General features: G+C 39.2%; 1 protein-coding gene across 1 annotated transcript in view; it reads left to right on the top strand.

The window, feature by feature from the left end:
- The window catches only part of PPP3CA (protein phosphatase 3 catalytic subunit alpha), a 170,831-nt gene that overhangs the window by 54,702 nt on the left and 92,952 nt on the right, over nt 1-23,177 (top strand). Inside the window, exon 2 of the mRNA XM_058803206.1 lies at nt 15,965-16,165. Within this exon, the coding sequence (XP_058659189.1) occupies nt 15,965-16,165 (201 nt within the window). The remainder of the gene's footprint in view (nt 1-15,964; nt 16,166-23,177) is intronic.

Below are 23,177 nucleotides of genomic sequence, written 5' to 3'. Positions count from 1 at the left end.
AATCATTTTGTAGTTTAAATTAAATCTCTTTTTTTTTTTTTTTGCAGTTGAGGTGAAATATATTCTTCCCCCACATAGGAAAAAAACCCCCAAAACAACAACAACAGCAAAACCATCCCACCAACAACTTTTTTTTCAGAGAGTCCAACAGATTATAGGTGGCCACTGGTGGGTGATAAGTGGAATGCATGGAACTAGTTACAGTTGGAGTAATGTTTTGGAGAGTAATGGCTACACAGACACCCCCAGGTCACAGAAGTTTATTGCATTGCAATAAAAAGATGTAAATCAGACTTCAGTGTTCACAATGATACATTTTCAAAACCAAATTAGATGAAAATCACTTAGGCTTTTGCAGCTCCCATTGAGATTTTCTGTGTTAGGTGACAGCAATCAGTCCTCTTAAGTAAGTCTGATGCAATACAGTTGTGAAAAATACAACTTTGTTTTATAGTGATTTTGATGTTTTAGTATATGGGGAAGGGAGGAAGCAGAGTCAGAGAGGCAGATTTTGTAGGGTTTTTAGATGAATATTACTAGAAAAATGTGAAGTTAATGGCAAAAGATAGGCTTTGCTCTGTATTAGAACTGCAACCTGATTAATAGACTGGGAACATTTTGGTCTCAAATAGTTTTTGTTTTTTTTTTTTTTTTCTCACATCTACTGCATAGTTTACAAGGAGCTAGTTTTAACAAGTATAAAAAAGTAGTTTTGTGTATCTGGTCATAGCAAGCTCTGTAGGGGAGAGAAACTTTGTTTCAGTGCAGAGGTGTTTATTGATCTCTGTTGACTAATTATAAATTTATTTATTGTTTAGCTATTTTCTTTTTATACTGGAATGCTTAATCTTTTCTGTGAAGTTCATACAATAGGTTAATAATGCAGCTCTTAAGCTGCATTTACAAGGAAGTTCTGTTGGCTATTCTGGAAAGCTGCAGTTAAGTCAGGGAAAGCAGACATTTCACTCTGCTTACTATCTGTTTTGTCACAAATATTAAAAAAGCTATTAAAAAGTGTGGAAGCAAGTTTAAATATTATTTTGGCTCTCCAGTCCTTAGGGTGGGGAGGAGACAGGCATCTGTCCCTCAGAGGGCCCTTACTGGCGTTGTCTGCCTGGGTTTAATTTGTTTGTAAGCATTTGTTTTGTGGAACAGGAAGGGCTTTTGCAAGACCCATCTTCTCCCTCAAGTTCTCTGGTGATAAAAGAAAACATTTCAGTACTTCAAGCTTGGAGCTGGCCATTGGCTGCCCATGAAATGTGGGAGATGCCTGTGTTCTCCTCTCTGAGCAATATTACTTGAGGAGATAATGGTTTTGCTGCAGATAACTCTGAACAGAGGCAAGGCTGGTGTAGTGATTTGGGTCCAGGTGAATGTAGCCTGTACTGAGGAGTTTCTTCTGGTATGCCCTTTGGGTATAATGCATTACATAAAAGGTTTTGAGGATCCAAATTGTCTGGGGTACTCACAGCCCTGAGATGCATTTCTTTTTAACTATTCCCTCAAAAACATCTCATGTGGAATAGATGTTTTTGGTGTTTGTGTGCTTTTGGGGATTTGTGCTTGTATTTGTATTGATCAAGAGTTAGTATAGTTTAGAAGCGTTGGAGCCATTCAGTGTTGGCTAAATTTGATTCTTGAGGCTTTTGGGAGCTTGTGGATTAGTATCCATTACTTTTTGAATTCAGATGGAATTTTGTGTGAAGTGGAGAGACTTTTAAGACACATACCCAAACTTCTACAAAACTAGTCCAATTTCTTAGGGCAGCACTGTCAGAAGTGACCACTCGTTCACATCAATGCAATGTAGTTTTACCTGTCAGTAACCTGGAAAAGCATTTTAACTTCTTCAGCTGTGTGCAATGTGCATTGTTTTTGTGTGAAAAGGAAATACAGGTGAGGGTATCCTTTGGTACTTCTTTCTGATTCTGTATAGCTTTTAGAGATAAAGTCTGTAATCTGTAGAGTTTTCACTTGTGTGCATGCAAACACAGACTGGTGAGTATTTAAGTTCATTTCAATTTCTGTAATTGTAATTCGCTTCTTTATTATTAAACATTTAAGAGTGTGTAACAAGGCCATCAGCAGTCTGTCTTGATACCACCATGGTGTGTATTATTTCCTTGATAGGTTGTCTGTTAAATACAAAACATATCAGAGATTTTTTATTAGAATAATTGTGTGTAGATGAGTGTTATGAATACTTCATGTCTGTGTGCTGTCTCTGTCCTCCACACCAGTACTAATGCTTTTGCTGCAAATGGTGCAGGGCAACAAGTTAGAAATCACATCAGGAAGTGTAATCACTGTAATTTTTGCAATTATTTTTAACGATGCAGAGCTGAATGTATTTGAAAAAGCCCTCCACAAAACCTCTTGATATGTGTAAGGCACATTGCTCAGTTTGGGATACCTCTGCAGATTGCAAAGGCTCTTCCTTTTTGTTATGCTGGTCCCCAGAGTAACTGTTGCCTTGGTCACAACATGTGAGACAAAAAGAAGTGGTACTGGCTGTGCAAATTGCCACTACCTTTCAGGTTGATAAGGCATAGATTTTGACTCTGCCTTCCACAAGTTGAGCTTATGACACAGTGAGGCCCTGCCAGGAGTTTTGAATGTGTGCTGCATTAGAAATTTGCCTTTAAAACAGAATGTAAGAGGAGACAGCTCCAAACCCCTTAATATTCCTAAATTTTGAATGCCTTGGGAAGTATCCATTTCTACGTTGATATTGTTACTCCATTGATTTTGGAGACCAGCATTATCAGAGGGCTTGGAGATAGTTTTGTGTAGAAATCTGTGAGAAGTAATTTTATTGATCCTTGTTTCCTTATTCAAACCATTACATAAAATTGCAAAAGAGTTGAGCAAACAGAAGAAAGTCTTGTGTGTGTGGCTACAGATCTGTTTTGGGAGTGTTGTGCACCTGAAATATTTTTTGTTTCCCACTACTTGTTTAGGCTAAGAAGTATTCTTTTCCCTGACATTCCTGCAGCCTTTCTTGTAACAGTGGGAGATCTGCATGAAGCAAGAACAGTGAATTCTCTGTCCTTGTACTCCATCATTTGGTTCATGAAGTGTGCCTTTTATCTGCAGGTCTTTATTAGATGCTTAGTGCAAGCCCATTGCTCAGCATGAGAAGTGACCGTGTTCTTGGCAAGAGGCTGCTTTGATTTGCAAGTAGCAGGGGCTACATCTTTGAATCTGTTTGAAGGAAAGAGCCCCATGTTCCACTTAAGTCAGAACTGTTTTCCTTGGGTCAGGATGATGCACTGAAATGAAGTAATGCATGTAACAAAACAGAACAGTGCAGCGCTCTGAGTGAGAAAAGCCAAGCAGCACATCACGGATCGCAGATGCCAGATGGCTTTTTGATGCTAGGCTGTGATTATGGCCTGTTTCTCCAGGTGCTGCTTTTCTTCATTATAATAATATATAATAATGTAGCAGGTCAGCTATATTAGATCAGTAATGTTGATATAGTGATATATGACACAGGTGAAGTTCTGTTTCTTGCTAAGGTAATTTAATAAAAAATCCTGATGCACCTTACAGGTAAGCTCATCTCTTGATAATGCAGTGAGTTAATGGACTTGGGAGATTAAGAAGCAGTGAAATGTGTAGGCTGTGTCTTATCATTTGCAATCCATTAGTGAATGGACCTATTTATATATTTCCATGATAAATACCATCTGAGGTTTCTCCTCTGGCTCATGGTCCTTACTTTCATGTATAAGCAGAGATCTGAGATACTTTTTAGAGCATTTGAATCCCATTTGAATCCTATGTTTTCTGCTTTTGCTTTTTATGGTTCTTAATGTGAAAAATACCTTAATTTTATTTGTCAAAATATTCATTATTAATACTAATCTCTATTAATACTGCCATATTGCAGCAAAAACCTGCACAGTTGTCCCTCTGTTCTTGTCCCCCCTTAATCTTGTAGCCATACTTTGATCTCAGGCTAGAAAAAAATTGAGTTCAAGGAGGGGTAAAGGTTCTTACCTCTGGGAAGGTGCACTAATACTCTATTAATTCTTCCTAGAGCAAAAAAGTGTCCTCAGCTTGTCTCAAAAAGTTATCTGCTTAGTGTAAAAGAAGAATTTTGATTCCTTAGGACCCAAAAAATATTATATGTGCAGTAGGGGAATGTTGACATCAAAATTCCTGCCCCGGCAATAGATGAGGCTATTTTTACTGCTTCTAGGAAATGAGTGAATATCTAATGTGAAAGTGGCCTTGGTAGCCAAAGGCATGAGTTTTGTTTCCCTGATGCCTCCACAGCTGCCTAGGCTGCGACATCACATTTCCTTTCTTGCTGTCTGATCCATGGCTTTTGAGTCATCTGTGGAAAAGTATTTTGGTCTTGGTCAAGGTAGGGGAAGATGGTATTTTGACCTAAGGTCTCTCAGCCAGCACTTCACTGGAAAAGTGGCTGATTGAAATCTCTTTTGATCTTGGTTTGAAATAATAGTGACCTGTTCTGTATTAAAGGATTTGAGACCCGAGATGTGACCGAGAGTGCCTGATGTCACCTCACCATTAGCAAATGAGAGAGTCCCATTTTCTTGGTGTCTCTCTGGTAGCTGTGCTCCTTCTGTTGTTGCAGTGTGTTATAATAGCCTGTTTTAAACTTCCGGGTCCCTTCCCAGGTGTGCCTATACCTCTCTCCCTTTCCCCTTGCCCCCATGCTGAGTGAGTCCTGTCAATCAGGCTTAACATTTTAGGAAGGTCGTCGTGTGGTTGGTCAAGTTCAAAGGATGCCCCTATGCCCAGAGGTCATTGGCCTGTCTGGGTGTCATCCTCCCCTGAGACCCTGCCCCTCCCACCTGGTTGGTGGCTCACCTGCCCCTTCCCTGCCCCTCCCCTGGGAGCTTAAAAAGGTAATGAGACCATGTGCTCGCGATTCTGCTGGAGCTGTTACCAAGATTCAGACCTCTGTGACCATGGAATAAAGCTCTGGATATAACCCTCCGGCAGAATCCGTCTCCTTCTTCCTCACCATTAGCCTGAAGCCTTCCCTCCTGAGGTAAAGGGAGTTCCTACCAAGCCTGGACTTGTTCAGCTGCCCAGCTGCAACCACCAGCGAGCTAAAGGTGTCTCTGGGGTGACACACCACAGTTGCCACCTTTGGCCTAGCAGCAAGGGTCAGACTGGCCCAGGCACAATCTACCTGGTAATATTGGGATTCGTATTCCAATATTCTGTGACTTTTTTTTTTGTTGGGGGGAAGTGTGCTGAGAGTCCTGTTGTGCTGTGCTGGTCTTCATAGAGGCGTCACAGAGTCACCATGACCAACACACGATGGTGCACGACAGACCTGAGCACCCCAGTGCTGAGCTCGTTCTGTGTGTTCTCTATGTTTAGTTACTGGCAAAAAAAATACTGCTTTTACACAACAGATCTGGGAATAAAGCACAGGTGTCTGGTTCTCTCACTGCTTCATTAAACTGCTTTTTTAAACTCCAGTGTTCTGCTTAAGAACAGGATGTTTTAGAGAGTATGAGCAAAATGGTAAATTTAGACAGATTTATTTTTATCTAACATTTATTAAACAGCAATTGAGATTTGAGGGAAGATATGGTTTACAAAAGATATAAAAGCATCTATAATAATTAAAAGGAGGATTTGAGTTAAGTGTCCTTTTAGATACAGGACTAGAAGCTTTTACTGTGAGCTTTGAAACTTTCTGCCATGTGTACTGAGAAAAAAAAAGAAAAAATGTTTTAAAAAAAAGTGCCTGTCAAACCACATAATGTTCCAATCAACAAAAACTTGCCTTTTAAAAATGTTAAATTTTTTTTTCTTACAAATCCTGCTTGCGTTACTTTTAAAATCAATACGACTTTTTCCAGAAGCGCAGGTTAGTTGATGGAAATAAATGTGCTTTGATGATGAGTCCAAGGCAGAAGTTCCATGCAGATGTTCCATGATACAAGTGCTGGTAGAGGCAAGCCATGAAAACCAAACAAAAATACCAGGGCTGATTCACAGCCACATTGCTGAGATTAATGTCAGTGTCACTGGGTTTGGTTTGGTAAGTTTTATTTAGACACTGTGAGCAGGCTGAACCCAGTTTCAAAGCTCAGTGTGAACTGTTAATTCTGGATTAGAAAGGGTATTTGTTTAATGGCATTACAGCGTAGCACAGTGGTGAATTTGGTCCATAATCTTTAGTATTGATCTATGTGAACTCTAATAACATCACAGGGAAATTAGTTCTTTGAGCATGTTGGAAGAAGCACAAGTTGTATATGAAACGATTTATCAGAGTCTCATGGAAGAGTCTGAATTCTTTTCATCAGGAGAGAAAGGCACCAGTGCTTATAGGGTCTGTGGAGGGCTGACTTTGCCTTCTGCTTATGCCCCTTCTGTAAACTGAAGGGTTGAATTCCCCTGTTAAATGTTCTAGTTTGAACTGTGGCATTAGTTTGGAGTGGTAAGCCGTATCTCTGATATCAGGCAAGAACAAAGAAATTTTACTAAGCCTTTGCTGAGTTCCAGGAGAAACTAGGTATTTCAGTGAGTATAGTGAAGACTGAGATGGGGATTTTTTTGTTCCTTTAAAATATGGCTCTGTGTAACATGAAGTGTGTGCCCCTAAATCCTAATGCAGACAAACCCAAACCATGCTGGTAGAACTAGTTGGTATCCAGACATTAAACAGCATGGGGGAAAAAAGAATTACTAGTACTTCTTTATGTTGCTGTTTTTCCAGGTGTATGACCTGACCCCTAAATAAGAAGGGGCTGTTATTGGATCAATAATACATGTAGCCTAGTACAAATTAGTTTATTATATAATCAGGTGCAGGGTTTTTTAATGCAGGTATATTTCCTGTCTATTGATTATGGCTGAACAAGCAGAATTCAGTTTCAGTGGTATTCTGAAATTGTTTTTCACACTAGTATGTGTAGAGCTTGGCCTTTCCTTGTAGACCTTAAACCAGTGTGAGTCAGTATAGATTCACTCATCCAGAAGTATGCTGATTTAAAACTTCTGTCAAGGGCTAGAATGCTACTAAATAAGCAAAGCTCTTTGGAATTAAAAGAAAAAAAAATCCCAAAATTCAAACAAAACCTGAAACAAACAAAACACCCACACATCAACTGCTATTTCCAACTTCTTCTTAAGGTCAATTTGGCTTCAGCTGCACTTGGTCCTTACACGTACTTATATTGGTAAGGCTTGTTCCTTAGACTTGTCTGACTGACTTATGAGGTGTTGGTGTATATCTGCTACTTAGTGCATGTCTCATGATCGGCAAAATAATAAACTAGGTTAACATTTACAGGTCAGCCTGTCTTTTTTATTTAGTTCATAGGGCATAAATGTTTTAAATTTTTTTCCCTCTCTGATATTTATTGTCTTATGTAAGGTGATTGAGTTTGTTTGTTTCATCAAAACGTAGCTTTTAAAAAAAATTCAAATAAAATAAAACTTTTCTGATTCAAAGATGCTACTTGCAAGTCCCTTGGTCAACATGGTAGTAAAGTACCTTGGTCTGTTAGCATCCCTGCCCCCTTGTTTTTGTCCTTGTCCTTAGGCTGCACATAAAATTATCAATTGCTAGGTGCCAAATAGCCTTAAATTTGAAATGTGAAATGTATTTTTTTAAATGACTACTTAGTAATGCTAGTAGGAATTTCTCATTTCCTCTGCCCAGTGAACTTTCTTGTAGCAGCCAGGGATGTGCTGGTGTTTCTTGTTCCAGGAATCAACCTCTGCAGGCTGACATTTAAGCCGAACAATTTCTGTAATATGGCATTTAAGGAGTGTTAGGAAACAGAATTACTCCAAATAAAGGGCGCTTTACTTGCACTTAGTCATCTCTCCTTTTAGGAGTTCAGGGCCAGGCTGGATGGAGCTCTGAGCAACCTAGTGGAAGGTGTCCCTGCCCATGGCACAGGGGTTGGAACTTGATGCTGTTTAAGGTCCTTTCCAACCCAAACCATTCTGTGAGCCTATGACTTGTTTTAACAAATTTGTCTGACAAGTGCCAGGCTGTGTACAGTGTTCAATTTTTGGAAGCTAAATCTTGGTTGCCCTGGTAGAACAGCTTTGGAAAGGAAATGGTGTTTTCTTTATGCCCTTTTGCATGTCACTAGAAACTTTTTAATTAGTCCTCAAAGCCAAGCTGATTTCTGACAGAATTTGGTAAAGGGTACCTCATTATGCTCAGAATGTTGGAGAGGGAATTCTGTTTTGTAGGTGAGGGTTTATTTGCAGTCTCTCTTTTAGCTACCTTTGCTATATAAGACTGAAATTTGGTAGTGTCAACTGACTTAAGTTGAGCCAAAAAATCAGAAGGAGATGGTGCCATAAATTTGTATTGATACCTGAAGGTTTTCCAGGTGCTAGAATTGAATGTTTGGGGTTTTTTCCCCCCTGTAGATTGAAATAATTTCAAGTGCAATTACTTCCTGATTGCCTCAAATTAGGAACAATAGTGAAGCTTTACCATAGAAAAGAAATTATCCATCACTCAAGTGTTTTGAGGGATGGAGGACTGTGACTGATTCCTTATCTTAAGTCTTGGAAGACCTTTGGTATTTTCCATTGTTACAGGGTTCTTTTTCCCCTGACTATTTTCTCCAAATGAATTGTTCTCATAGAGGAATTTAAACTCTGGGTAATTATTGTTCTCTGTTCCAAAAGCTAATAAAAACAAAGCTCAACAGTATTCAGTTCGAGGCCTATGGAAAAACTTGGGTGTAACAAAGTAGAAAAACAAACTTTTCTGATGAGGCCAGGAAGCTACGATCACATTTTCCAGTTTTTACTGTATGTGTTGGTCCTAACTGGGAATGTTTCTTATTGAACTGAATTTTTCCTCTCCACTTTGTATTGTAGTTGATTTTTTATCCATGGACTGTGGACAAGAGTGGATCGTAAATGTCAAAGATACTTGCATATGATCTCAAACACAAGGAAAGAATATTCTTTTGCAATATTTTATAGGGATGTGTGTTGTTTTGTGCTCTTTAAGACTGATAGGATTTGTTTGTTTATTACAGTAGTTGGCCAAAAGGTACTCTGGGAATGCTGCCAGTGTATAACCATGTCCACTACAATTTGATATTTCATACAGACCCATTTCTTTGAATTAGGAGGCATTTCTTTCTTGCAGTTGTTTTAAAGTGTACCTCCTTCCCCTTTCCAGCCTGTACCTCCTCCAAGGTTCTCAGGGTTCCTATGCTCTCTGATGTGTCTGTTGCCTGTAAATGTTCTGGAAAAGTTCTGATGTATTTTTTTCTCTGACTTTTTCTGAAAAACCAAAAACCAGTTTTATTGCTAATTGCTTGATAAGGACTGAAAATTAGAGTTAGATTTGGCTTGTTACAGAGATGTACATTTATCTATGCTGTTAATATCAATTCTACAATATATTACAAGAGTGTTCAAGAGTGGGTGAGATGTGTGAGTCAATCAACTCACCAGTCAAGGGTCAAGCCACCAAGGGAATCTTGTGCGTTTATCCAGGCCTTGGTGGTTTTTATAACTATTCTTCATTTGAGCCCAGAGTAAGAATAATGGGCCACTGCTCTAACCTCTTGGAAGAACCTCTTTGTGTAAATGCTTCTTCAGAGTTTTAAAGTTTTCCTGAGGTGAATATAAAGAAAATCAAATCCTAAAATAGTGAGTGTTGTTTTTCATGTTTTTTTTTAAGTGACTGAAGGTGACATAGCTACTTATGGTGGTTCTTTCCAAGTATAATTTGACCTGAATTTAGAGAAGATTGATTTATGCTTTTTAAAGAGTTGAAGAAAAGTATTGCTATATACTTTTCTTATTGTTAGGTACTGTGTATTCTGGAGGAGGCCAGTAATGCCATGAAAAGGCCATAGCAGTTCCTGAAATGGTGGGTAGTGGTAGTACTCTAGCCTTTCATCCCATAAGAACCAGGCACCTGACATCCACACAAGGGCAGCCCATCATACCTCAGCTTGGTAATTAGACAGAGATTACAGGATTTCATCCCTCCTCTGTTGGTCCAAGTTAATGGTGACTTTTATTGTGCTTCCTTTCTGCTGTGCCACTGGTGCAAAAAGATCTCTGTATGCTCATTAAAATGGCAGAGGCAGTTGAGAGATCATCCCATCAAAAACTTTTCCATGTGGTTGAGATGTACTGGCATAGCTCGTGGCACAGTGTGCCAGTCAGTCCCAGCTCCACAGCTGGTCAGAGGCAGTGCCCTCCTGTGAAAGTAACAAGGTGCACAGGGGTGAGATTTCATCCTCCCTTGTGAGTTTGAGGCTCAAATCCTGTAAAGGTATTGTGCTTCCTGAGGTGTCATGGAGTTATTCTGCATGAGAATTGCTTGAAGTGTGCTGGAATGGGTTGTCTTAGAGTGGGACATTTCACTGGAGGAGTGAAGCCTACTGATGAGAATGCCACAGCCTTAGTGTATGGAAACAGCATGGCAGTGTGTTGGGATCAGTACATGGTTGTCACAGCCCTTCCTTTTACAAACACTGTCCTATCACAGCTTTTGTCCAAAGTTAGGCACGCTTCTGTGAGGCAATTCTCTCTTTGCTGTTATGTTCCCCAGTTATGACTGAAGTGTCGGAATATATTAAAAATATTCATTGGAACTGGCGTATTTGATGAAGCCTCTTATGTTACCTTTTAAAATTTTTATAGTTTGAGCTTTTGTTCATCAAAAAATAATGCTAGCATGGCTCATCTCAGTCTTGTGAGAAGCGGTTTCCTTGCCAACCTGTAGTACCTTCTGTTTTTTCTAGGCCACAGGTGTTATTGCTTCATGTCAAATGGCCTGTTTTCTGTGTTGTCAGCTGAAATATCTGTGAAAGGAACTCCTCTCTCTTTTCTCTAAATTTGGTGTATGTGGGCTTTGTTGAGGTTTGACTCTCTTGTCTGCTCCCAATTTGGTTCACATACAGGTGCTGTTACTCAAAGGTGTCTTCATGTAACATTCTTTTTGATGGACTCTTTCTTTTTGCAGTATTGACTGGTTAGCCCAGTGAAAACCTCAGCTTTCTGTGAAGCAAAGTGTCTTGCTCATGAGTAATGTTAATTTAGTAATGTCTTTTAGCAAATACGGTTGTGAGCTCTTCTGATTACACTGCAAGAACTTGTTGGCAATGAAGAAAAATTCATGCTAAATTTCTATAGGAATCCTCATAGCTGCTTCTTATTTTATACTGTAGATTTATTTTCCAGATTCTAATTTCCAACACTTTCACCATCTGGTGAGCAGATTTAGTAAAAACAGTCCTCAAATGCGTCATGTCTTAAAATAGCAGGTGAAAGCTTGATCTTTTAGAGAGAGATTGCCAATTTCAGTGCCTACTCTAATGACAGTAGCTAATGTAAAATGAAACCTTATAGTTTTTGTTAGGAAACATCAGAACATGTGTTCCACTTTTAGCTCCACTGAGGTGATTTTGGTTTGCCTCTTTTGCTGTCATATAAATAGCTGGGTTTTTTTTTTTATCAGGTGTAGACATATTTCCCTGCCAAGTACACAAAAAATTAATAAGAACTTGCATATGGTATGAATGCTATAGTACAAAATTTTATATTGAAAAGAAATTTTGTCTTCGGAATAATTCAACTTTCTGTATGCTACTCCTAAAAAAATACCTGCTAAGGAAGTAATATGCAGGTTAACAAAGAGATCACAGTGATTCAGTGTACTGGAATCATTGAATCTGTCTCCAGAAAACTTGTGTATGGAGATGAAAGCATTATCCATGTGGTGCCTGAGGAAATCTATTGAGGGGGGACATTTGTCACATGAGAATTCCATGTCTTGCATGGCTGAGCATCTTTGGCAGTTGCCTTTCCTTTTTCCACTGCTTTGGTGAGCCCTGCACTGCCTGGGGGTTTCACTCTGTTCCCCTTTAGCAGCTGAGGATGATGGTGACTCATCTTCTTGTTTCAGTCTGTCACCTGAATTAAGTAGAGTTCTTGAAAAAAAAAGTTATCGTTCCTTCCCCTTAGGTTCATAGAAACCATGTAAACCAGAAGTTCATAGGCAACTGTACAGGAATTAGGTAATGTTAAATTCATGTCTTTAGGCTGAAAAGTTAATCTTCAGCTGTGTCTTTGTGTTGCTGCATAGGTTTTGTCAGACCCAATATGGTGCAGAAATGCAGAACTCCGATTAAATAGTAAAAACTCCAGCATGGGTGTTATTGGTCAGCAGTAATGCTCTGGGTTATGCTATATGTTCAAACACATTATAAAATTCGTTAAATTTTCAAAGTCAGATTGCAAAACCTGTTAGTTAACTATTAAAAGTGTTCCTGTCTTTAAAAAAATAGAGTTTTGTTGGCATTTCGGAGATGATTTTTATCATAGTTTTAGGAAAATTTTGTGCATACTGAGTCTGAAGGCTATGAAGAAGTAGATGTAAAAAACCCAAAGCTGCAGAGTGACCTTTGAAGTTATTTGCACCTGTGGCATAGTGTCAGTGTGTTTAACTTGTGCTCTATGCATGGCTGTAGTGCAAATGTTTCTCAAAATGGAGAATTGCAAATTGCTGTCAGACAAATCCAGTGCGTTGGGTTATTGAGATGTTAGCAGATGTTATTGGTGTGTTTTCCTTACAAGTAAAAAAGCAAACATATATGCGTCATAAAAGTGCAATAGTTATGGTCAGCCATGCAGCATAAGTTGCATAAAATTATAGGACAAGTATTACAGGGGGAGATAATTTGGGAACTTGAATGTTGATGAAAGAGAGTTGTTCTTATGGGCAGCCTCCTCTGAGAGTATTAATTTAGTGTACAGCTTCCTTTTAAAATGAATAATATATAAACAAAATAATGCTTGCTTTGCCACATGCTTGTATTTTATTTATGCGAGCACACATGGTCCACTCTAATTAAGCAGAGCTCTTTATGGTTTATTTATTTGTTCCAGAGAGGCTGCTTAATATTTGAGAGAAACAGTAATGATGTCTGACCTTTGCAGTGGCTGTGTTAGCGATGAGATGGATTTTGCAGGAGCCTGCAAGAACAGCAAAAGAACAGGTTGATCTTTTCCTCCATTTGCTGGAACATGCTCAAGAGACCTGAAAGCACAAGTGGAAAATCCCCATTATTAAATGGTTAAAGAGAATTTTCTTGTGCTTTGGGATCTCAAGAGACTGTTACTGACAGGCTGAGGTCAAGGATTTTAAACTTTGTTTCTTTACATTTGGTTGTGGTCCATGTTTTATGACCAAACCACCAGGGTAGTGTTTTGCTTAGCCAATAGGTGTTTGTTTTTTATGCCAGTATAAAGAAAGTAATGTAAATGAGATGGACACCAGTCCAGGTTTTAAGTTTTATAGCATATGATTAGGCATGCATGAGTCTTGTGTAGCGAGATTTGTCTCTAAACTTCTAAAATTATGTCTTATATGTAGATGCACATTTTATTGCCTCTCCCTTTTTATGGCCTTTGCTTAATACACGTTCCTGCCTGTTTTTACAAAAACATCCCCTGGGCCTGTGCCGTGGCGAGGAGCTCAATACTGGCAGCTCAGTACTCCACTCCTTCCTCTTCCTGCCTTTCCCTGCTGGCCTCCTTTCCCAGTTCTGTGTTCTTCCTCATTGTGTATTGTGTGCACAGTTGATGTCTGATGAAATTCTAGGGTTTATTTCTGATAAGAGTCAAATTTATTGCATTCGTTATTTACTTGTATATACTAATACGATAGGTTTAAAAAAGCAGAAAAAGAAACAAAAGAATGGAGAAACAGATAGCTGTGTATTCATATGGTAACATTGCTCTCTATAAAGCAATGGAAGTTAAATGTTTGTTGTATTTATAAAAGGATTTTGGTTCATACCAGCCATTTGTGGGTGTTATTAGTAAAAATGATGTTTAACTGACTTCTGCACGAGTGTGACCATTTCTCACTTTGTTCTTCCGTGGAAGCTCTGTGTATGTTGTACATTCAAAGTTAATATTCTCATAATGGAAGATGCAATTTGTGGTCTATTCAGTCACTCATGTTTTTGCTAATTAATCATGAATCATCTGCTTTTGGAGGAGTATATTTTTTCTTTAATTAGGTATGGGTACATCTTTGTTAGAGCTCTGCCTGCAGTCCTGCAGCGTATGTCATTTTTTTCTATATTAGTAGGTTTTATGTCGTAGCTTCTGTTTGCTATTGTCATTGCATCTGTGTTTTGCTCTGCCTTTATGAATGTAAAAATCTCCTTTCAGCATACAAGCACATACGGTAGTTACCTCAAAGTACTGGTGCACTGCACAGGTTTGTGCATTGTCATGCCTTTGAGGAGGAGCAGTGGCCGCTGTCTTGCTAAGGAATGCAAGCTAATGGCATGTGCTTCTTCCAGCCAAAGTGATTGCAGATATGTACCAACTTTTCCCCTTCCTCCTTTCTCCATGCTGGAAATGCAGGATCATTAGGACTACGTAGTCTTCCAGGGTTTTGTTTTTGTAAAAGGTGGATCGAGGCTTGGAGAACTATTGAGCTATCACTCACCTTCTGGTTTTAGAAAAGATATTATTTTTCTGTGTTGTATAATAAATTGTTTATTTCATAAATTTTCACCTTTCCCCTGCCCCCTTTCCTCATGTTTAAGTCTGAGAGCAGTCAGGCTTCAGTGTATTTCAGACACCCACATTCATAAGTCCTCTCCAGACTATTTCAGTGAATGAACTGCTGAAGCAACAATAAGGAATGAAAACAAGATTGAGGTGGGGGGAAAGGCATTTTCTGAAGCTGTCTTTGTCAAAAATATGAGTGGAAAATAACTGTAAAGTGATTTTTTTTTTGTATTTTCTGCTCTGTTACTTTTGGTAGTGTAAGAGAAGAGTGTTGAGTTTGAACTTTAAATAGTGAGTGAGGGTTAGGGGTTTTTGCAGTCTGCTGCTGGTGCAATTAGAGGAAAACTGAAGCTCATGGATATATTGATCTGCTGTGTTAGGGTCTCATGTCTTGGGTGGGCTGAGGCTGCCAGTAAGACGTTCCACAGGGGACACCCTTTGGCAGGGACAGGTTTGCACTGCAAATGTGACCAGCTGAAACCAGCCCTGTGGCCACCTCCTGTCCCTGCTTGGAGCTCTGGAACAACCTGACCTTCTTGCATCTGTGGCAGGGATCAGGATAATTACCCTGTGGCTGGTGAGGCAGGTGCTGCCTAATGCCACTCCAACTGAACTGCGAGGGAAAGGGGGTTAAGCTGGGATCATGTTCCAGCCTCATCCTGGCAACTGACAGCATCACCTCTGAGCATTCTTGCTCCAGCTGGCCCCAGGAGAGCAGGAACATACAAGTTTATGCTTCTGACCTTACTTGAGGACAGTATGCAGGTTGCAGCCATGTTGCCAGGACAAGCTTTCTATTTGTCCATTTATTTCCGTCTTCACTCTGATGCATCCTGTGCCCTGTCCATGCTGGAATGGTCTCTTCAGCACTGATGGGTTTCAGATCTATCTTGTGCATCAAGCTATTACTTATACAGGGAAAACATCTTACATCCCTCTACCCAAAGTCATTAGAGAGAGCTCCGTCTTAGTTTTGGAATTTTAATTAAAGTTTATCTATGCGTGTCCATGCACAGATAGTAAATATTGCACTTGTTTATGCATTTTATGCCATTAATGGAAGGGATGGCAATGTTCTCTATTTCTACCAGAGCAGTTTAAACTCTGTTCCCTCCTTTCCCTAGTATTCCCATGCCTTTTAAGGAATTTACTTGAATGTATCTACCTGTAATTATGGCCTAAATATACTCCTCTCAATTTTTTTATAAGCATGAATTATTTCTTGCATGTGTTAAGAATATATCTTGTAGAATACATGCACTTTAATGGTATCTTTGGGAGTCTATGTACAATTTGAACCACAAATTGTAAGAGGGAGTAGAAAATATTTGATAGCATTGTTCTGCAGCAGAAATGTGTTTCGAAATGTGTCAGTAATAGAAGCTTTTCTGTAAAGAATGACCATATATTTTTTGTCTTTTTTTTCATGTAGCTGTCCCATTTCCTCCAAGTCACCGTCTCACAGCTAAGGAAGTGTTTGATAATGATGGGAAACCTCGTGTGGATATCTTAAAGGCACACCTTATGAAAGAAGGGAGACTGGAAGAGAGCGTGGCTTTGAGAATAATCACAGAGGGAGCTTCGATTCTCCGCCAGGAAAAGAATTTGCTGGACATAGATGCACCTGTCACAGGTTAGTGTGGAGTTATGGTGATGGAGAGGAATGGTTGCTGGCTGGGACATGTTTGGTGATGCGTTAGTGTGTGTGGCTTCCTAAGGCACTGAAAGGCAGCTTGAAAATCAGTTGTTCTCTCCCATACTTGATCCACTCTTTGTCTGCTACCACTGGATAATGGAGGCCATCAAGCAGCTTGTAATTTAAAGGGAAGGATTACATCTGCTGAGACCTGTTTCTAAGGCAGGCCACAGTTTTAGTCTTTAGGAGAAAACTACAACTACTTTCTGAAACGTGACAAGTTACCTGGCCTTTTGCACCAGGTATTAATTCTGTAATTGTATAGATGTTATTTATCATAGTAGGACTGTTCAGACAGCATTGGGCTCTGGATGTCATGAAGTTCAACTAGGCCAAGTGTAAGAACCTGCACATGGCTTAGGACAATCCCAAGCACCAATAAAGGCTGGACAGAAAATGGACGGAGAGCAGAGGTGATGAGAAAGACTTAGAAATGTTGGTGCATGAGAAACTCAGCATGTCTTGGCAATGTACACTTGCAGCCCAGAAAGCCAGCTGTGGTCAGGGCTGCATCAAAAGCAGCATGGGCAGCAGAGCAAGGGAGAGGGGATTCTCTTCCAGCCCCTCTGCACTGGTGAGGAGACTCCACCTGGACTGCTGCATCCAGTCTGGGGCTCCTGACATAAGGAGCCCATGAACCTGTTGGTGCAAGTCTAGAGGAGGTCCACAAAGATGCTCAGGGTCCTGGAGCACTTCTCCTCTGCAGAGAGGCTGAGAGGTCTGGGACTCTTCAGCCTGGAGAAGAAAAGGCCTCAGTGAGACAGTTTAGCACCTTCCAGTACCTGAAGGGGGCCTACAGAAAAGAGGGAATTCTTATAAAAGCACATAGTGACAAGGCAAGGGGGAATGTCCTCAAACTGATAGATGGTGTGTTTAGATGAGATATTAGCAAGAAATTATTTACTATGAGGGTGGTGAGGCACAGGCCCAGAGAAGTTATGTATGCTCCATCCCTGGAAGTGTTCAAGGCCAGGCTGGATAGGGCTTTGAGCAACGTGGTCCAAGTGGGACTTGCCCAGCCCGTGATGGAGGGGTTGAAACTGGATGATATTTAAGGTCTCTTCCAACCCAAACTATTCTGTGATTCTGTGAGGGAATTATGGTGTCAAATTTAGTGGAAATTTTAATTAGATGTTAAGGAAAATAAGAAGTGCAGAAAAAAAATTAGCAGTTTGTGTTGCCTGGGGGATTAATGAATTGTGCCGGTTGCAGAGCCCATCCTGCCCTTGACTATCAAACACTACCACCCACTCATTAATCCTCAGGAAATGCCTTATTTTTGAATTTCCTTCTCTAATTGTCTCCTGCCTCTGCCTGCATTCTGAATGCGTGAATGCATTTGCTTGCTCTAATGGTGTCCTCCCATATTTTGTTGTTGCTACTAGATATGAATGCATTTTTGACTACTAATTGATCTGTGGCATAGAAAGTTAGCTGGGGGAAAAAGGTATCTAATTCCAGCCAGTTTAAACTGTGAAGCTGAAGTGTAAAACCTGGTTTAAGAAGTCAGGTGCTTTCATCACTTTTGCTTCTCGAGTGCCCTGATAAAAGTACAAGAAATAGTGATTTACTGCAGCGGAAGGGTTACCAGTTTTTATTGGCAGTACTGGTAGCAGTCACCAAAAACTACATAGAAATAATAAACCCTTCATTATCAGGAAACCTTCTCTGAAGCTGAATGTAGTGTCTGGACTAGAATGATGCACAGTTTATTAAAGCTTGTAATTTTAAAAATGGCATCCAACTAGAGGATTGTAGCTTGACCTGGAGAGATAGTGTGATAGTGTGTATCATTTTTTATGTAATAATTAGCTTGTCATGCTGCTGTGCAGTTCTGATGGAGAAGATGTCAATCATGTTGCAGCTCACGGATGAATAAAGAAAACAGAATGAATAAAAGGATCCTTAGTTGACTGAAAATAAAGTTCTGCAGATATATTTTTTTTTGATGCTTCACGATAAATCAAAGAAGTTGTAGAGGTGCAGTACCCTTGTCTATAACTGAGTGTCAGACACACAGAAAATTCTATCTTTGTATGTTTTTTTTTTTGGGGGGGTGTCATTTTTACTTCTTTTTTTCTTAATCCATTGAGAAATGCAGACTGTAGGAGGGCAGCTGTGGTGTGTTGTGTCCCAGCTGATCTCCATAAGCCTGTGTTTAATGTTCTCTCCCTCTCTCTTTAATTTTTCTCTTCAATTTTTTTCTTAAATGCATTTGAAGGTGTTGGAATTGTTCTGAATTATATTTGGGGATTAATCTTCTGAAGTTTACCCCATTGTATAACACTGGTATAATATAAGTCTTTGATTCTTTTTTCAGTTAAGCCTACACCTTGCTTTGGTCCTGCCTTTGAAATTATTCTCATGCAGTGATTGTGATACTGCAGTATTCTTCAGGGTAGCTGGCAGCTACTTTCTTTTAAGCCAGCATAGGAAAGCTGGGCTCCTGATGTGTGTTAGCAGGGTAGCTGAGAAAGTGCTAATCTTCTGTATGAACAAACATGAAAGCTGTAGTTATGAAAGTGATCATCAAAAGAAGGAAGAACTTAAATTGTGAGGGGGAGGTTGAGAAAGCTTGTGAGGCATGGTTGTTGTGGGCCTGACAATTTTCTTTGTATGAGTAGTATGACAGCAGGTGACTGGATAAAGAGAATATCAATTGTCTGATGATGTAGTGGAAGTGCCAGGTATGCAGGCAGTCAGGAAATAGCTATGCAGTAGAGGAAAGTTTTTTCAAACATTGGGATGAACAAACAAAACCACTGATAGAGTGGATAAGAAAATAGATTTTAGGATTCAATACAAGAGAAGCAATCTTTTTGAAGAATGACAGTCATAAACCACTAATAAACCCCCCTAATATGGGATTCTTTGTGGGAGAGGCATTCATCTTTTAGAAATATATTCCTGTCACTGGCTTATAAGATGGTGATCATCAAAAAGAAGAAAAACAGAAGAGCGTAACTGTAGAAGCAATAGCATTGTGGATTGTTAGAGTGATATACTTGGTAAGTGTTAGAGAATATGAAAAGTTCTTTCTTAAAGCCTTGTGCAACCATCCAGTCATTTGAAATTTCACTTCTTTTTTTATTTTAAGGGGTGGTAAAATTGTCCTCAGAAGAAGTATCAGAGTTCTGTTTATAAGTCATGTGCAATGAAGTGGGTACATACAAGGCTTGAATTTGAGCAAGAAAATGATAATTGGGTGTGAGTCATGCAAAGAGCCTGAATGTGACATGCACAATCAATTATTTTGCATTTGTGTATAAAACTTACTTTGTATCTGTGGTTAGCTGGAGCTATCAATGTGATTGCTATTTGAGTTAATACATTTTATCTTCAAATTTGGCAAGGTTATAAGCCTTTTGAAGTATTCCTGATGAACCCATTTGTGAGTGTAGCTCAAATTGCCATTGTTTGCTCCACACATGCACTACAGGTGTGGCTCACAGACATGGAGAGCTGTTCCTGCAGTAACACTGGGCTCCTGCTCACTGGTAGGAGTATGAACTGATGAGGCAATGTTGTCTTGACTGACTTAATCTGTAACCTCTTCACTTGGAGAAATGCAGACTTCATTTGAAGCTTGTGTGTTTAATGAGGTTGATCTACCACTAGACTACAGGTGTTCAGTGGACAGATGGCTTTATGGCAGCCTTAGGGTTTCCAGTCCTGTATTATGTTCATAACAGTATAATGACACATGGGGAAATTGGCTCATTTTTAGTGTTTGTTGTTTGTTTTTTTCTAGAAGGCTAAGGAAGTATATCTCTGAATCACTCTGATGGCAATATTTACTGAAATCACACTCCAAAGTACACTTGGGAATGCCAGATTTATGATTGACTAGGTTGCCTCATAACAGAGGTTCATTACTATACAGAGTGATTTTGAGCAAGTGATACACCCTGCCCTTTCTTTGCATGTTGACTGACTGCATGGTTTTATGGGCTCTCCCAAATCTAAAATATGCTGCTTGGCTACTGAACATTCTCAATTGCATACCAAGAATGTGTCCCTTTGACTGCATGGATGACTTTCTCTTTGTGCTTTAATGTGTACCTCCTTAAATGACATACATAATTACAGGATAGACCTAGAACTGTAAAATGGTATGTTTATCTAATATCTATCATTGCACATCCTTGCTGGTACTTTTTAGATTATTTTCCTTGAGGATATTGTTATATTAACAGATAGTGAATGAAAATAGCATGATACCTTTTGCACATATGACTGCACAAATGAATAAGCTTGTAAGATATGTATTGGTGCTTTAAGATAAGTCTTTTTTCCCTGATGATATCTATTTTTAAAGTAATTAATGTGTGCTCTTTTTTCTTGTCACACTTTATATAGCTCATTTTTGTGCTCACTCCAGTCTTTTTAGCTAGTTCTGCCTGTCAGTACTGATGAGAGTGTCCTCCAGTAAACTAAGAACACTAAAACCGAAGTCATATACATCTTCATAAAACTATACTTTTTAGTATGTGTACTGAAATGTAATGCATGAATATTACTGAGGCAGCTGTCTGTGTACAGATGTTCTCAACTCAGTTTGTGTGGCTGCCCCACCAGCAGTGTCCATGACAGTAGTTTCTGGCTTGGTGGCTGTTGCCAGGCTATGCACAGGGCCCAGCATCTGTTATTCCTTCACTTAGAACAAAAATGGAAGATAGATATACTTCCATTCTAAACATGCTTCATTGAGGAAGTCCTGACTCTGTTAGCCTGTGTGCAAAGCTTTCTGAACTGCCAGGTGCATGCAGCTTGGTAGATGGAGAGAGGAGAGCATCAGGGAAGACAGAATAAAAGCTTATTCTTGTAGTGTAGAAAGCGTCTTACTCTCTGCAGAACTCTTTGGCCATATTTTCCTCTCCTAGTCGCGTTTTTTGCAGCTCCAATGTTTATGGCTGTGGTAACTGCAAGGAAACCACTGCTGTTTGCAGAGTCTTTGCATCACATAATGTGAGGTAAAGTGTTTGTATCCTGTAGGTTTGGAAGTACTAACCTTGTGCACACTAAGAAGAAATATACTCACTTGCACTATTATTGCAGTGTCTTTGGGTGGAAAATTCCATTGGCTTGGTTGATGCCACAGCATTATGGAAATCTATCTTAAATACTTGAATTGCTTGTAATGTTTGTGTCTTCGGGAGCACCCAGAGTTTTTGCAATTCAAACTCTAAATTGATGAGAGGAAAAAGGTTGTAGGCATGTATGGACAAGCCTGTGTGGGAACAGCTGTGACAACTTGGGTGACCTTTGGAAACTTTTGTACATTACAGGTCCATAAAAACTAGAGGGAAAGCCCTTTCCTACTAGCATGTTCCTTTATGATCTGTGAGGCTTCCAAATATTCTCTGGGTACATTATTCCATGGAATGGTAGGGTGTTCTGTGCCTGAATTTTTCTTTATGTACCACATATATTTTTCCTTTGCCCAGTTTCTCTCATTTGGTAGCATGAAATAACATTAGTAGGTTGCTAGTGCTGTGCAGGCTAAAATTTTGTAAACAGCAAGAATTTCTAGCTAAAGTGATCAATGTTAAGATGAGTTAATAAAAATATTTACTCCCACATTATAGTAAAAGAGAATATAATTTAAAATTACATTGAATTTAGTAGGCATGTGAATGATCTGATCCAGTCTGAGACTCAAACTAAAGCAGTTCTTTCTAACTTTTACCTTTGAAGCAGTTTAAGATAAAATTTCAGCATGGAAAATAAGGAAGGTTGCTTATTAGAGACCTACAAATGTTTTTAGATCAATCCATATTTGCACAGCAGAGTTTGTTTGAAATTAACAGTTCTGTAGAAGTAATTGTAGCTAAAATTTATTTCATACTTAGGCTGAAATCCTATGTGGTGTGATCACTGTTGAAGAAATGATAGCATTCCCAGAATATGTATAACTAAAATTTTTACACATGTACCATGAAAAAAAATCACATACGTGATCAAATTGTCAAGTGTTATAAGGCTGGTGTCTTCAGACACCCAAGTCTTCAATCTTAATTGCTGGTTTGAAGCCTGGATACCTGCAACTTTTGAGGATAAGAATTGGACTTTTCCCTTCTTTGCCATAGGACATTCAGTATAGTTACCTTGAAAAAGCATCTTTTTTTTGTTTGTGGCACTAGGAGCGAGCGTGTGATGGGTCCACCCTCAGAACAGGATGCTGGTTACAGTACAGCTCTTTTTGCTTTATCTTGGAGATACAGGAGAGCTGCAAATGCTTCTGGTATGACTGTATCAGTTTGAGTTGCTGTTTTAGCAGTAACACCTGAGACCTGGACACATTTCTGCAAATTAGTCTCACTCTCAGATGTAGTAGCCTGCAGTTAATTCTCCTGCATCATGAGAAAGTTAACTTTGTCTGGAGTGAGGTAATGTCTGAAGTGAACTGTTACTTGTTTATTTCTTAATATCCATTCACAATCTCATTTGCATAGATGAGATTTCAGCAGAACAGGTTGGAACTGGGAAGTGGAGGAAAGGGAAAGTATTAATAGCACCCCCTATTCTTGTAGCTGTCTTGAAAACCAATGGTAGTCCAGTCGTTTTTACTATATAAGAGCAGATAGAAGAAGAAAGCAGAAGCAGCAAGAAGAAAGCAGATATGCTTTCTCAAATTAATTAGACTTCATGAAGAAATGTTTGACATAATTTTTAAAATGTGTTAGATATCCTCTTTTCTCAATGTAGCATAAACACAGTTTGCTGTTGCACAATTATTTTCCATTACGTTATCACTGTTGAATGTCATTAAACTACAGAAAACCTGTATTTAAACTTATGTTTAAAGTAATTTACCATTTAAGCATACTGTTGAACAGCTAAAGTGATCTTGATTGGATCCTTTATTTGGGTTGCTGATTAAAACTGACACTACTCCAGCTATTTTGCATGTTTTATTGAGAACTCGTAATGCATCAGATCACTTGTG

Source organism: Ammospiza caudacuta, chromosome 4 (genome assembly GCF_027887145.1).
Source record: "Ammospiza caudacuta isolate bAmmCau1 chromosome 4, bAmmCau1.pri, whole genome shotgun sequence".
NCBI lineage: Eukaryota > Metazoa > Chordata > Aves > Passeriformes > Passerellidae > Ammospiza > Ammospiza caudacuta.
The sequence above is the reverse complement of the archived record's forward strand: the minus strand, read 5'-3'. Positions and strand labels throughout refer to the sequence as shown.